We start from the raw sequence: 17257 nt of genomic DNA, 5'->3' as shown, positions 1-17257 counted from the left end.
TATCAGAGCAGTTCATTCATGTCCCTGAACAAAATATCATTTATGGCATCATTCAAAAAGTTTTTAATTTTCTCTAAAGAAGATTTTGATTTTTGGTATATCAGGATATTGCTACTACTATTATCATGACAAATAGAAGATTCATCAAATACTATATGCACATATTATTCAACGGTTAGAGTTTTATAAATATGTATTCTATAAGCTTTACTAACAAAATAATATCCTAAGAACATAGCTTAAGATACTCCAACATAATATTTAGCATCAAAAGAGATTAAATGAGTTTTACCATTAATGTTAATGAAACACTTATAAACAAATATGCGGAAATATGATATTTCTGATTGTTTTCTAGTCCAGATCTCATAGAGAGTATTTTCATTATTCATGTTAATCACTACTCTGTTCTATGTATAACATGCAATATTGATAGATTTTTCCCAAATCCTTTGATTGATTCCATATTCAGCTAGCATGGTTTGAGTTGCTTCTTTGAGTGTTTTGTTTCTTCTCTCAGCAACACTATTTTGTTGAGGCTATATTGCAGTTGAAATATCATGCTTAATGTCATTGTCTTCTAGATAGGTTGAAAGGATTCTATTAGTGAATTCAGTGACTCCGTCACTCATTATCCTATTCACCACAATGGTTCTTTCAATTTTTAATATTTTTAAGAGCTTGATGAGTTGGGCAGCGGTCTAATCATTAGAACACGGGAAGATCACCCGTGTAAATCGTGAAAAAACAACAATATTTACCAGAGTATAATTCTTTCTGCATAGGCTCATCACGGTTATTGTGGGGACCCGGACGCTAATCAAGTTCTTAATCATCATTGGGACTAATTAATCAATTATAAAACAGGGTCTAAATTTTTTTTTAAAATGCGGAACGTAGTGAAATCAAACTAATATACATATCAGTATAAAATACAATACAAGTCATGTACTGCATGCATTCAAAATAAACTAAGGTTCAACATCTAAATATCAAGTGTCAAAACCCTATATACATCCAAGTCCGAAGTCTCCACTCTATCACGATCTCTCCTCATCTCCTGGACCCTGATCTCATCCCACCTGTTGTCATGTACACATACAGACAAGACAACAGCCGGATAACTCCGGTGAGAATAAATCCCAGTATAAATCAACGAAACATGCAATCATATAAACAATATAAAGCATGTAATCAGGTAACAGATATATGTATCAAAATCTGAAACATAATCAATCATAAAACTTTCAAACATATACGTGACTCCACGTCTTAGACCAGACTCAATCCTAGTCTAGGGATCCCGGTTTCCAAATGTGGTATTCCTATATCGAATTCCGTAATAGAAGGAACTCTGTTCCTATTACTCGATATAACCAAATATGGTGTTCCTATATCGAATTCCGTAATAGAAGAATTCCAATCCTATTACTCGATATAACCAAACATCCGGTGTCCTGACCTAACCGTCATGGACTGTAGCTCAATCGCTAATATCCTTATCTTGAGACATCGTGCAATATGCCCGTGGCGATCCCGCCACTATCAGGCACTTCCGTCCCAAGATTTCTATACTATCTTGTGACATCGTGCAATGTTCCTGTGGTGATCCCACCACTATCAGGAACTTCTGTCACAAGATTACTCATCTACTACCTGTTATCTATAATTCAAGAGAACAAGTACATCAATCAAATCAATGCAAATATCAATGCAATAAAGTAAAGTATGTGATTTAGGGAAACTCAAGTCTAATCCGACTTAAGTCGATCTCCCAATACCACATTGACTTATACCTTTCTCTCGTCGATTTCTGGCTCAGTCGAAGTCCTGAATTCACAGTCTGTCTGGTAATGACAATATCAATAATCTCATGTCAATATACCTTTCAAATCAACACAACTCTGATTAATCTGGATTTAATTCAAATCATCGGCATAACGGCACAATTTCAGTATTCCCGTCAATACCAATATCAACAGATAACAATTACAAATCATAACTCATATCCATTCCAATCCATAATCAATCAATAATCCAAATATGTCTGATTTTCAATCGATATAATCAGAAAATCATAACATTTCCATAATAAATCCATTCTTCGGTCTGACTTCGATTCTACGATGTCTAACATGTCAAGAACATCATATATGAATTGTATCAAATTCCTACTGCATCATATTTTCAAATGATACCAGAAATCAATAAAACTTACGTCTAGTAGTAGCTGTCGATACGAGGATCGCTGCACCGTGTCCGGATTGAAATTCTGATAGACGGATCGTACAAAATCAATTTTCCCAAGCTTTAAAGAAACTTGAGGATTCTTTAGCGCTGTTCTCGATTTTCTTTACTGGAGCATGAATTGAAGATTATGATACATATATATCAAGTTGTATGGTGGTGACAAGTGTCCCACTCAATCCATATTTGCACTTTAGTCCATCAACTTTTCATTATTTACAATTCGGTCCTCAAAGCTCTTTTTAATTCCATTTCAATCCTAATTAGTTACAAAAATCATGAAATTTAATTCATCATTCCAAAATTTGTAATTTAAATAATCTCGGATTAACGCGATATAATCTCGGGCTTTACAGTTATTGTATCTAATATGTCCATGTGTCAGAGTTCTAGACATCAAGTCGTTGAGGTACTTTCTTTGTTCTTGAAAGTAGATCTAACCTGTATAACTAACAGACATGAAGGAAAAAATCTTATCCTTAGTGAATTCAATGTAGGCTACCTTGAGACCAAATTTTTCTTTCTAAGATTGACAATTGATTTGAAATTCAAATGATTAAGCAAATTTTGCAAAAGACAGTTCTTATTTCCATGCAAGGCAACAAAACATGTTGGAGCATTTTGGTTTTCATCATCCCATATAACTTTATATGTATTTTATTCTCTTAGTCCAGTTAGCATAATATCACAATTTTCATATTTAGCAGTGCATGTGTGTTTATGAAATTTGACAGAGTAAAAATTATCACAAAGTTGGCCAATACTATTCAAATTGTACCACAAATTTTCAACCAATAAAACATCTTTAATGATTACCTTGCAATGGATAATTTTAACGCTAACCACGGCTTTACCCTTTGAGTTATCACTGAATGTGACTTTTTGACTTTTGTGTTCCATGACTCATGATAATAACATGATGTTACAGGTCATGTGTCTGGAGCATCCACTGTCCATAAATTAAGAAGATTCTCTAAGAATCTTCTTGTTTATTATCTAAAATAATTGAAATAAGATTTTGGTACCCAAATCTAGTTGGGTCCTGAGCAGATTAACCCTTTAAGAACCCACACTTGAATTAGCTAAAACTGCTTACTAGTATGTGTATCCAAAAAGTGTGAGCATGTGCTTAAACCTGTGAGGTTGTGTGATGTGTTTTCTCTCTCACCTAATGTTGTTCAAGTCGTTCATTTTTCCCATTTAGTCTGTATTTCTTTTGAACAGGTCTACAATTGTCGTAACGGCTAGACTTCTCTTTCACAGATTAATCTCCGGCTAGACTTGGTTTTCTGCGAGACCAGTTCAAACCGTTGTGACGGCTTGACTTTTTCATGTTTTAACCATGTCCTGTAGGACTTAGAACTCTTCGGTTCGATATAACCTAAACCACGATGCTTGCCCCTATTTTCAAATTTAAATTATGTTTGGTTGAACTTTTTGTTGATCATGAATATATCGTGCTAGATCAGACAAATTTTATCATTTTAAACTTGTGTTTGTCTAGACACAATTGAATATTTACCTTAGAAGAACTGCACTCATTGTTTCCGAACCCAGACCTAGTTTTATAACCGATCGGATTTTGCAAATTATTAATCTTCTTAGTGCAGGCAGAAGACTTGTTCCAAACATTGACTAGAAGTGTCAATCATTTACTTTCATTTAAAGTTGCTTGGAACACTCTTCGCATATTATCATTTTCAGCCGCTAGCAGATTGATTTTTACTTTCAGACAATCGACTTTTTCTTTGCTTCGAACAGCTAAAGTTGTTTGACTTATCTGTCAGTTTTTTACTTTCTAATTTAGCTTCATTGAATAATAGCGAAAGCCTTTTATACTCATCTACGATATCATGCAGTTTCGTGACAAGATCCTTCGTGTAAATTCATTAGAATCAAAATCAAATACTATGTAATCAGATGTTTCCAACTTGACTTCTATGGTCTCTGGATTGATATCTGGCATGAGACATTGGACATTCTCATCATCAGTCTCGCTGGTATATGTCTCTGAACTTGTTCGTTTTGAGTCTGGATCAGCCCATTTTCTCGTACTCTCTTCATCAACCAACACTTTCTGCTCTTTTTTCTAGTAAGATCTTTTATCGTCTTTGGACTGTCTTTTCTCAAATGGTTTCTTATCGTCTTTCTTCGGCTGTTGTAATATGCAATGAAATGACCTTGATTTCCACAATTAAAGCAAGTTCAATTATCATCATATTGATCTTTTTTACGATATTAACTGAATTTAGACTGGTTTTTCTTCATAAATTTTCCCAAAAAATTTAACAAATAAAGATATAGCCACATTGCTTATCTGTTCAGCATATTTTCTGTAAAAGCTTCTTCATTGGAGGTTGTAATTGGGGCTATGGCAACTAAATCTTTGGTTGGTTGTGAAGTGAATGACTCCTCTTCTGTCCAGATCTCCAGCTCAAACTCATAGGCTTTAAGATGAGCAAACAAGTTGTGAAACTCAAGTTTCTTTAGATCCTTGGGCTCGAGTTTCTTTAGATCCGTGGGCTCTCTCATAACCACCGTCTTTGCATCACACTCTCTGTGCAGTACTCTCATATCCTTCAAAGTAATTTTGAGGTTAGAATATTTTTTACCAAGAGAATTCAATTCATTAATGATACTACAAAACTGTTAGTCGAACTCATTAAGAGTCACGTCGGGTTTCTTCTTTGTATTATCGAACTTCTGGATTGCAACAGTCAACTAGTTCTCCTTGGTTTGATTGTTGTCTTCACAAATTTGGGTCAGCTTCTCCCATATTTATTTAGTTGTTGAGGAAGTTTTGATTTTTCCCAACATGTTCTAGTTCAGGGACTTATAAAGGATGTCTTTGGCCACATTGTCAAGGTTTTCTTTCTTTTTATCATCTACAGTCCATTCAGACGGTGCTTTTCGTCCATCTGTGGTTCATCCTCGATCAGTTAAACTATTGTATGGGCTTTCACACTACAAGAAAAATGTAATATCCCAACCTTTTATCCTTCTAATGTCAAAAATGTTATTCTATGGTTTGGTATTATGGATATATGGTTAAGTTATTATTGATCATGGTTATTGTTATGGTTTATGATTATAGTTGATGGAAAGGTTGATATTTCATGTTATAGCATCAATATGGTTATTGTATTGTATTCATGATTATTTATTTTATGGTTTTGGTATGGTTAAGTTGATGGTTGTGTATTTGAGGAGTTGTTATTGTTGTGAAGGTATAATTTTAGGAGTTGGATTGATGGTTTGGATGGTTTGAGCCAAATAGGTAATTGGGGTGCAGAAACGGTATGAAAATTTTGGTATTTGTTACGGTTTTTAGCATGATGAATGGGATATTGATCCAAATGGCATGAGGCCAATTGCATTAGAAAGATAAGATAGAAGTCTATAACTTTCTTATTTTGAGTTTTGTTTAAATCATTAGGGAAGACGAGCCAAAAGTGGCCCGAAGTGTGTCGTGTGTTTCGTTGTCCTTCCACTAACACATGTTGGGAGAATGGGAATAACTCTTGACTCCGATATCCAAATGATCTGAAATTTGGAGAGGTGCAAGAAAACACATAGGGCTACAACTTTCATGTTTACCACTTTGGCTAATTCGGAAGATAAATTGCGGTTTTGGCCCCTGGCAGTGGGTACACGGACCCCTACACGGGCCTCTACACGGGGTCCGGGTCCGGCCATGCAAAATAAGTGATTTCCGGTGTTTACACGGACCAATACACGGACGGGGGCACGGGGTCCGTGTCTATGGCATAGAAAACACGTTTTTGGGAGAAATGAAGACTTGTAATCCATTTTCTAGACTCTTCTACTCACTTCTCTCCTTCTCCCTTTATTTCTATCGGTTTATGCCCTTTTCTCCTTCAAGTTTTTCTCTCCTTCATATTACACTTCAAGGTCAAGGATTATAGTGATCTCTTAGCTTATCCCACTAAGATTTCAAGCTTCAAGGTAAGAAATTTTATATTCTTGGAGTTTAGAAGGGTTTGGAGTTTTCAAGGGCTAAGTTGAATTGTTGATTTCTTGGATTAATGTTGATGATTGTTGGTTATTATTGTGTTTATTGTTGTAGGAAGCATTCAAGATTATCATAACTATCATTTTCTTGTGGGTAGTAAGTAGAAGCTTTCTTTTTAATGCTCACATGATATATATGTATGTAATCCATGTTTTTTGATGTCTAGCTCTTTCCATTGTTAATTTATTGATGTATGTATTGTTATTTGTTCATTGAGCCAAGAATACCATTGAATTCATTGTTAAGGAGCTAGTACTCTATTGTTGCCTATCAAGTATTTGTTAAATTGCCTCAATGAAGTTTCCTATGTTAAAGTCAAGGAATGATAGTAATTCATGCATGTCATTGGCCAATCACATGATTATGAGTATCTCTCACAGTTTTGATATATTTATATATCAAAGAGATACTATCCACAGGTCACAGGTCACAGGGCACAGACTATCATTTTCTTTCCTTTAATTCATGCCATGAAATACCATCTATGTTGTTTTGCTACCTATTGTTCATTGAAGATGATATTATTCATTGTTCATTGCTATTGACTTATTGTTCATTGCCATTGATTCATTGTTTATTGTCATTGTTATATCCATATTTCAAACCAACCTCATATATATATATATATATATATATATATATATATATATATATATATATATATATATATATATATATTTGTTATGTATAGCTTTCTGCTTACTGAGTTTTATCTCATTCCAGTTAATGTCATGTGATGCAGGTGATAAAAAGAATTGAACCGGATTGTCCAAGGAGAAGAAGTCATATAAAAGCAAATGGGAAAGATTTTGTTTGACCATGTCACTTTTATTTTGTTTTTGGTGAACATGAGAAGTTAACAAATTTCCTATTTTGTCAAAGGAAATTATGGGTTAAAATCATGTTGATATTTGGATATTGTTTTGGATGATACAAAGTCAAAGTTTGTGTAGACTAATTTTAAAAAAAAATGCTTTTGATGTAAATGTTTTATTATTCTTTTCCTTTAAAATGCAAAGGCTTCCGCGTATATTATTTCTTTAAATTTAAATGTCATGGGAGTGGGGTGTTTCAAAAAATGACATACGACAACGGTGAAAAACCATTGTCCTTTGTCCTGAAAAACCGTTGTTAAAGCCCTTGTGGTTAAAAGGTTCGCTCAAAGACAACGGTTTTCACCGTTGTAGTAGCTGCAATTTGCGCCGGTTTTTCTGAAACCTTCGCAAATAAAATTGGCGACGGATTTATTCAAAACCATCTTATTTCATGATTTACGTCGCTAATACTAGCGACGGTTTATTTCATGATTTCCGCGACGCTTTTTTAATAAGTTCCGTAGCTAATATTAGCGACATTATTTTCATGATTTCTCTCGCTAATATTTTCAGTAAAATGAAAAAAATTACTTTTAATAATTTAACAAATCTAAAAAAACTTACAATTTGTCTGTGCTAACAATATTCATGACATTAAATAACACTTAAAATTTAAATCGAAATTAAAATCGTGTAAGAGATAAAAAATTTAAGTGTTGTGGAGTGATGTGAAGGAATATGGAGCGAAATTGCGGATATTTATAGAAACTTTGCGACGGTTTTTGCTTCAACCGTCGCCAATAGCGACGGTAATTGCAAAACCATTGCATATTTTAAATTTGCGACGTTTTGTTTACAACCGTCACTACATATAGCGACGATTTTTAGAAACTGTCGCTAATTTACCGACGGTTTTAAGCAAAAGTGTCGCATGTTTTAAATTAGCGACGATGTTTCTTAAACCGTCGCGAATTGTAGCGACGGCTTCAGCAAAACCGTCGCTAAATATGGCAATAATTTCTCCAACGATTTTATAGAACCGTTATCACTGACCCCAAAATCGTTGTCTTTGACCCACAAAAAGACAACAGATTTATGAAAACCGTTGTATTTTGCCCCTGAAAGACAACGGTTTTTATAAAACCGTTATCTTTTGCTTAAAAAACCCACATACGACAATAGTTTTCACTAAAACTGTTGCTAAAAAGCATAAGACAACGGTTTTAGTAAAAACCGTTGTCATATATGCGTTATTGTTTTGGTTTTTTCTTGTAGTGTCATGATCATGATTAGACTGTCGGTTATGACATATCACTTATCATCATCTTGAGCTCCTAAATGTGTCTCCATACGTATTTTCCAATCATCATAGTTTTGTTTAAAAAAACATTTGAATCTTGTTAAAATATGTCATTTTAAAATGTAGCTATCAGAGTTAAAAAAAAAACCTGCTCTGATACCACTTACTCGGATTATGTTAGAATTTAGTGGGGGTCAATAAACTCTTTTAAAATTTTCTAAACTTTGAACCGTTGTTAACAAATTTTAGGTTGTTAAGAGATATTATTGAACGCCTAGTTTTGTTGTACAAATAAAAATTGAGTAAGTTTGTAAACGATCCGGCTTGACTAGTGATGAACTAGATATAGAAATTTGGTTATTTAATAAGAAATGGCTTTAAAAAATATTTGCAAGATTGTAAAATGATTATTCAATAATACAAGTATTTTTATGGATGTTGGGAGATAAAACTCTTACGTCATTCCTTCTTCCACCTAGGAAGATTTCCACCAAAAGACTTTTGTTTTACAATATCTTGTAACAAACCACTTCAACTAGGACTTAGCACTGCCTAAGATGAAACTCTTAGTGATCATTTTATAAATCTGGATATTTAAAAACCCTCGGTTCACCAGAAAATAATACAATATCCCAACGGTCACTCTTGACGGCTTGAATTGTTGGTGTGGCACAAAACAATTGAAACGTCCCTCACTTTAACTTTAAAATCCTACTAATTTTTTTATAAGCTATAAAATTCGAACGACTTATTTAAAATAACTCAACATTTAAAAATCTTAAATGCATAAAAATCCATAAAATCTCAACCACCAAAATCATATGTCAACCTTTAAAATTCTCCAAAACTAAACTGTAAAATAAAGCATAAAATCTCTAAATAAATAATCCTCAAAATCTTTACGTAAACTTTAAAATACTAAGAAAATGCAAAAAATAAATGTTCCTCGGGAGTGTACTGTCGGACTCGATCCACTCAAGCATCAACGCCTCCCTCAATATCATCATCAACTGCAACCATCCAAACCTAGAGAGTCTAATGGCAAAGCACGTTCTAACCGTGCATAACAAATAATACATATACATGCACATGCATAAAAATCATACTATTATTTAAAATAAGCTACCATAAATTTGTAAGCGTAAATAAATTATAAAACCATTAAATCGTAAATATTTCTATCATCGTATATCATTTTGTATGAAATTTGATTCTTGAAAGTGATTAGTTGTAATCATATTATCATGCGGTTGACTGATCAGTCTTAGCTCACCAATGTACATGGGGGCGGGCGTCAGTAACTTTCGTCACAGGGCCTCGGCCAAAAGTGGAAATACGATCGTCGGACTCCCTCAAGGGCCTTCTTTCTCACGATATCCCCAATCATATCATAATTGTCACAGTCAATTCACATCCTTCAAAATATTTCCTTTCCTTTTATTTATAACATATTGTATCCTTTAAAATTCGTAAAATAACATTTTTCAGGAAAAATCGTACATTTTTATTATATATCGTAAAATACCATATTTTCATCATAAACGTTTCAAAATATCATTTAGCATGTACTATGATTTTTTAGGACACTGCCAGACCCTTCGTACTACCCGGGACATGAAATGACAATTTTACCCTTGAACTCAAAATTCCCGATTTTGACTTTTTTCTCACTTATATTGACACGAGCGTATCCCAAATCATTGTATAAGTTTAAATTTGACTTCTAATATTTTTTAGACATAAACCCGAGTCTTTCGATTTAATTACTTAATAACTAAACCGTGAAGCGTTTAAACCCGAATTAATTCCAAACTTAATATTTGCTCCCAAACTTTAAACATAAGCTTTCCATACCTAATCTACCTCGTGAGCCACGAACCACATCCCGTGAGCCATGGTTCGAGCCACTGCTAAGCCATAGATGAGCCCTTCACAACTAAGCATCGCGCCTTGTCAAATCCTGAGCCACCTACGAGCCACTTCTGGCCATTCCTTGACCAGAACCTAGCCTACTCTCTTGGACCCCTATGAACCATGCCCAAACCACCGCAGCCAGCCAGGACTAGCTGCGCGCACACCATCATCATCACGCAAAGCTTGCGGCTCTTCTCCCTTGGACCATTGGACCACCGACGCTTAGCCAATCGTGCTCTCACCCTTAGCCACCCCATTCGAGACTACTAAGAACCCTCTGGTTCAAGCCTACATCATGCGCTCTTCTCCCTGCCTCGAACGCTAGCTGCGTACACGCACGCATGCTCACGCCCTTCGGGGTCGCGGTGCCTACCTTCATCGAGCCATGAGTCCAGCATGTCGTGGACTCCTCCTAACATCAAGTCGCAGCCAGCACAGGCCCCTGCCCATGCCCTGGTGTGGCTGCCCCCTTAACCGAGCCACATTGTCCCTTAAACCCCATGAATAGCCCTAGAAAGCCTAGGTTCGACTTCCTAGCCATGCACAGCCCCCAGCCTGAATCCAGCCTTCATCTTTGCCTAAACGACACTTTTCCTAGACCTTTAACATTTTATATTTGTAGCGTACCCATTAGAAATCATAACATGACTCATATACGTATAAAAACTTCGCAACTTTGAAGAATATACGTCTAACATTAAATAATTTGATCTAAATAACTTTTTATGCTTAAAAACATAAATCATGCATATTATGGATTGAATGGTGCAAAAAGAAGGTTTAGAAGTGTGCCTTTGCGGTTAAAATAATCGAATATTCGATCGTTGGAGTGGGTCGAGAGGAAGAACGAACGAGCGACGAAATCATTGAACTTTGCTCTCCAATTTTTCAAAAAAAAAATTGTGTATGCGTGGTGTGTGAAGTGGGCAGCTGCTATGAGGCTTTAGAACCCTAGGTTTGCTATTTAATTTTTTTAAAAATTTTAGATGTTAACATGTTAGGGTTTTATGCTTTTAAATTTAGGAGTAATTAGGCTCGAAAATCTTAGATAAATCATTAAGACCTATTTAATTTTAAAATAAAATTTTACAAAAATAATAATTTTTGGGCCTTTAAAAGTCCTTCGTTTGTCTAAAACCGGCTTCCCAGATAAAATCGAGCTCGTCTCATAAAATAATTTTGACACCAACATTTTTACAAAATTTTAATCACATTTGATAATATTATCGAGCCTTAAAAAAATTTATCGAAAAATATTTTCATCTTGGTCATCCCGATCTCTTTTCCCCAGCCTATTATTGAATGTCCAGATAAAATCTTTAATTTTCATGAAATCATGCAATTAAACCTTCAATCATATATTATATATCATTTAAGCATTTAAAACCAATTAAATAAAGCAATTAAGCAATTTAAATAATTTGCATGTATGCGGTTTACGTGGACTGATTTTTGGACGTTACAACAAAAGTTGATGATCTGATATAAACTGATAAAAGTGTGATAAGTGAGCAACTTGATATTGAAAGCTCGAGTGTGCTCGAATGTCTTAGAAAATATGCAGGCTTAAGATAAATTTGTTGATTCAGATGTCTTCTTCTCTTTGAAATCTACATATAGATAGTTGAAAATCTCCAACGGTCGGATTTAATTTTCAACGATCATCTGTACGATTACCTGATAGAATAGAAATGTCATTTTCAATTGCCCTACCTATCATTAAATGCCCATTAATGCTCCTTGTGCTTTTGCGACTTTAAGTTCCTTGCTTTTAAAAAAGATGACAGATTCTATCATTCAGGAGTTTTTAAGATATTGTGTAATCATTGTAAATATTACAGTCGTTTAATGTCTTGACTTATAGTATCCTTTGTAAAATTACTCGATTTTGATCGGTTGCAGCGTTTGGACTTTCAACGGTTTGAACACGTGTACTCTAAAATGACTTTCATCCGACTAGTTTGACAAATGATTTCATTTAGCTAGAGTTCATACAATATACGGATTGACTTTCTTGTGAGAATGACTTGAACTTCTGATTTTTTGTCTGAATTACTTGAAATGATCCAACGATCCGAAAACCTCAATATACAATTAAAGAGCGGTTGGATTTGTAGTAGCTCGATTCTTTTATTTGTTGATCACCAAAATCAATGGTAATATAAAAATTCTAACAAGGCCCGAGAGGGACTTTGGGGTCGTGTCTCACTTCTGGTGTTGTCTCAGTCTTTTCAGATCGGTCAAACCATTATCCTACTACTAGTATTGTCCCCAACAGAGACAGTCTTACCCATTAAGATCTGACATAACTCTTTACGATCTACATGGCCAATAAGATAAACGACATAGGGTTACAATCTTTTCCATTATGATCTGACATCCTTTTTTTACGGCCCACATGGCCAACAGGATCAAACAACGCATCGACAATAACATGACGCACAAGGGCCTTTCACGGGAGGTCAACCATCCTAGTGTTTCTTTAATTCATGCACGTTTAACCCAACAATTCATCCAAGCTTCTTGGGAGATTCGAACACATGACTTCACTTTGATTTTAGTTGTTAAGATCAATCTTTTACCATTAGCCCAAAAGCTATATAGGTTATCCAATGTGCAACTTTTTTTCATTATACTTTTTACAGCATAGAGCCTTGTTGTAGGCCCAGGGCCGAAGAGGAAGGGGGGTGATCACCGGTGCCATGAGGTTTCATGGATAATGAGCGGCTCCTGGAAGGCTTCTAGGCAGGGGGAACATGGATGAACCGATCTTACAACGGAAGGAGAGGGATTCCGAAACTGTTCAGGTATGAGACTGCGTAGTTGAAGAGGGTTTAAAAGATTTGATATGTACTACTCATATCAAGAAGGTGCACCTTTTTTTCGGTAGCTCATCACATAAGAACTCCAAAGTTAAGCGTGCTTGACTTGGGGCAATTCTGGGATGGGTGAGCTCTTGGGAAGTTTCCTAGGGTGCGTGTGAGTGGGGACATAAGCACGCTGGAAAGGCTCTTCTTGGTACAGTGAAGATAGTCGTCAAATCTAGGGTGTTACAGTTGGTATCAGAGCCGACCTCTCCGAGTACGGTGTGGTTCAAGGACGAACCAAGCGGAAGTTGGTGGGCATGTGAGGCCCGGGGCTGAAGAGGATGGCGGGTGATCGTCGGTGTCATGAAGCTACACGGACAATGAGCAGCTCCTGGCAGGCTTTTAGGGGGAGGGAATGTGGATGAACCGATCTTACACCGGAAGGAGAGTGATTACGAAATTATTCAGGTATGGGACTGTGCAGTTGAAGATGACTTAAAAGATTTGATATGTACTATTCATATAAAGAAGGTGCATCTTCTTTTCGGAAGCGCGTCACATAAGAACTCCAAAGTTAAGCGTGCTTGACTTGGGGCAATTCTGGGATGTGTGACCTCCTGAGAAGTTTCCTAGGGTGCGTGTGAGTGAGGACATAAGCACGCTGAAAAGACTCGTCTTGGTACAGTAAGGATAGTAGTCAAATCTGGGGCGTTACACTTGTACTAAGCGAGAGGTGGACATGAGAGGTTGCACTGATGTGGGTGCCAATTACCAGACTGTTAGGCAATTGAGTTCGAGAACATTTTTGGGGTCGTGCCTCACACTAGTGATATCTCAATCCTCGAGATCATCCTTACCATTATCCTGCCGCTAATATTGTGCCCAGCAAAGGCAGCCTTACCCATTAAATCAGACGTCCCTCTTTTTACTATCCACATGGTCAACTAGCTCAAACGGTGCAGCTTTAACAACACGACACGTGAGAAGTTCCCAAGAGTTCAACCATCATAATTCTTAGGTTAACCTTGCACACTTAAACAAATATTCAGAAAAGGGAATTAAGGTTGATTCTGAAAATTAAATATATTTCACATATTTATTTCTACTTCATAAAACATAAGTTTGAAATATAAGATATAGTGAGTGTTTCAACCTCTAAAAACAATGATTTTTAGATTTTATTTAATTTGAAAAGACAAAAATAAATATTTTGAAAATTAGTATTAAAAAAAACATTTTGAAAATGAGTAAAAGTCATTTTGGAACACAAGCTATTGATAAATTATCAAATTGATATATGAACTATTAAAAATAGTTTAATTGATATATGATCAAGTTATAAAATCAATTTTACGTTTTTGTTTAAATTATTTTTAAGTCTGGTATTATTATTGAATTCAACTAGATACAATTTTTTTTTTCAAAACTATTGTATTGATTAAAAGTATAAAAAAATTATATTTATTTAAAAATTATATTATAATATATATATATATATATATCATACTCATTATATAAACATGTTATAATATAGGTACAATTGTAGAAACTCAAAATTGTCTTCTACTTATCCTAGAGATTTTTGTAGACTTTTAATTGAACACATATCATTCTCACCGATATATATCTCTTTCTCACTCAAAATACGTGTTTTTCTCATATCTAAAGATTAATCGATAGTTTCTCAAATTTCAAAAGTATGAATCTTTTCTTGAATCGTTATTGATTTGATAAAATATATATTATGATTTCTATGTATTCAAATCATGTGTTCAACAAGTGTATTGTGGTTCATCCACGTAGGTGTGACTGGCAATTAAAATTTTGATGATTACATTATTGGTATTGACAGTAGCTTAGACAGTTTGGATAGTGTTTAGTGGAATCAATTTTTTATGATTTTACAGTAGTTTTTTTTATTAGTGGTGAGTCGATATCATTGTTTAATTCATTATTTTCTTTAAATTTCTTGAGATGAAATGGATTTTTTGAAGTAATACAAAAGATTTTCATAACAATATTTTTGTTTACTTTCCTTTGATATGCGAGCTAAAATACTCTCATAATATACTTTATTGTACTGTTTGGGTCTCTTTTTGGTTTCAATCTTAGCAGAGGATTTCACAGTGGTCAGGAATTAGGATATAAAAATCTATTTTAATTTTATGTGTATCAATATCTTGGAAGGTGAGGAGAAAATGCATCATATGAGGAGGCTTTGTTTTCTTAATTTAATGCCCGATGGTTTTACAGGATATAACAATAGGCTAAAAACATGTGTGTGTTTTGTATTCAAATATATATTATTCATTCATATGACATTATGATGACCAAATTCCCTAACAATTTTTGAACCCCATATGCAAAACCCTTTCGATACTTGGCCAGAAATATACAATACCTCTACATAAACTAGAAGAGCCTTGAAAGAAGGCGCGTTATCCATGAGAAAACCAACCAATGCTTCCCAAATCATCATCAAGCGGGGCTTCGGCACCAAGATATGCAAAGATGGGATAGCCCGAATCCGCACTTGTGTTGGATTCACATAAGAATGTGTATCTATTATATATTAACCATAATAATAAGTAAGTTTGACATATTAATATCTAATATTAATATTTTTAGGGCATTCAATAATATTAATTTCATTGCATTGTTAAATGTTGCACAGTAAAAAACATCACATGTATAGTCCATTTATGAACTAATTACATTGACTTAAAATCACTGTATATCATGTAGTTGTGATAAGCATAGAACTTAGGAGCTTCTTTCTTAAAATTCTTGTTAGTCCTTGTTGTTTTATTGTTTGTATCACTAGATCTTTTTACTTCTTTTGGTCAATATCTAGTAAAATATATATGATTGTTTGCTTCTTATCACCGTATATTTTATATCTTATGCATATTCAAGTAATACTTACAATGAGAGATTCATAAGCAAAATATAATGAGTGGACGACTATAGAGAGTAATGAATTGCTAAAACTCATGGTTGATACCGGAATGCGGGGATGGCGTGATAAGAATATAGTATTTAACAAAAAACCTGTGGAGAAAAAATACTTCCTGCTCTAAACGAAAAACTTGAATGTGAAAAGAGTACTATTACACAATATCAAAGTCGTTTAAAGTGGTTCAAACAGTGATATAACAATTATTGTAAGCTTATACGTCATAAATCTGATTTTGGATGAGATTCTGTGACAAAGAAATTCACTGCTAAAGATGAAGTATGGGGGGATTATTTCAAGGTAAAAGTCTTTGAGTTAAAATAATAAATTTATATTTATAATTAGAATTATAATTTATAACTAGTTTTAATGATTTTTTTTTTGTTCTTTACCAGTCTCATCCTAAACATGAATACTATCGGACAGACACTTTTGATGATTATGAAGATTTGAGAATTGCGGTCGGGACTGGAACTGCTACTGGAAAATATTCAATTGGATTACGAGATGACACTGATACAAGAACATTTGAGATAGAAGAAAATAGGGAAACTAATTTATTAGATGATTATGTCTTTGATTATGATAGTGGTGAATTCGTGCCAAGTGACAAACACGAATCTTCACACCAATCTCCATTTGTTGAGGACTCTGCTTTACCATTATCCCCTCAGCCCAGAAGTTCAAAGGTTCCACCAACAACAAAAAAACGAGATAGGGCTGAATTTGAAGCAAAATCAAGCACATTCAAGAATACAGACCCGAATTATATATGTGAAATATCTCACACTCTTGAGAAGGTAGTTTCTAAGATAGAATTAATAGAGAATGCATGTGATACTTGTTGGGATGCTATTGAAGAGGTCCCAAATTCGGATAATCGTACTCAATGCAAAGTGCTCGATTTACTTAACACCAGATTAAAGAAGATGGATTTCTTGAAAATGAAAATTGAAGAGCGTTCGGGATGGATAGACTATAAATTAAATGAATGAGTATTTTTAGGGACATGATCAATATTGAGTTATATTGTGATTTAATTTCTGGACATATTATTTTTATTTGTTTTTTGATTGTGGATTTTTGGATTATTTATATAAGTTTTGAGTTTTACATGGAATTGAAGAGTGTGGGCATGATACTAACAATTATCGTAATCTACATGGGACAATTTCTCAAAATGTT

The 17257-nt window shown here is 34.4% G+C and overlaps 1 protein-coding gene across 1 annotated transcript; it reads left to right on the top strand.

The window, feature by feature from the left end:
- The first annotated feature begins 13065 nt into the window (after nt 1-13065).
- LOC140840752 (uncharacterized protein At2g29880-like) lies at nt 13066-17067 on the top strand. Its single transcript, XM_073207920.1, has 2 exons — nt 13066-13116; nt 16468-17067. Exons 1-2 carry the CDS (start codon nt 13066-13068, stop codon nt 17065-17067), a joined length of 651 nt encoding a protein of 216 aa, XP_073064021.1.
- The last annotated feature ends 190 nt before the right edge of the window (nt 17068-17257 follow it).

Source organism: Primulina eburnea, chromosome 9 (genome assembly GCF_022965805.1).
Source record: "Primulina eburnea isolate SZY01 chromosome 9, ASM2296580v1, whole genome shotgun sequence".
Lineage (NCBI taxonomy): Eukaryota > Viridiplantae > Streptophyta > Magnoliopsida > Lamiales > Gesneriaceae > Primulina > Primulina eburnea.
This window is presented reverse-complemented; position numbering and strand designations above follow the sequence as displayed.

What these genes read in the sequence shown, in the direction of transcription:
- LOC140840752 (XM_073207920.1), top strand. Translation starts at nt 13,066, where the DNA reads ATGGATGAACCGATCTTACAACGGAAGGAGAGGGATTCCGAAACTGTT. An exon ending in GGGATTCCGAAACTGTTCAG is followed by an intron (nt 13,117 to 16,467) that starts GTATGAGACTGC and finishes GTTCTTTACCAG; the next exon opens with TCTCATCCTAAACATGAATA.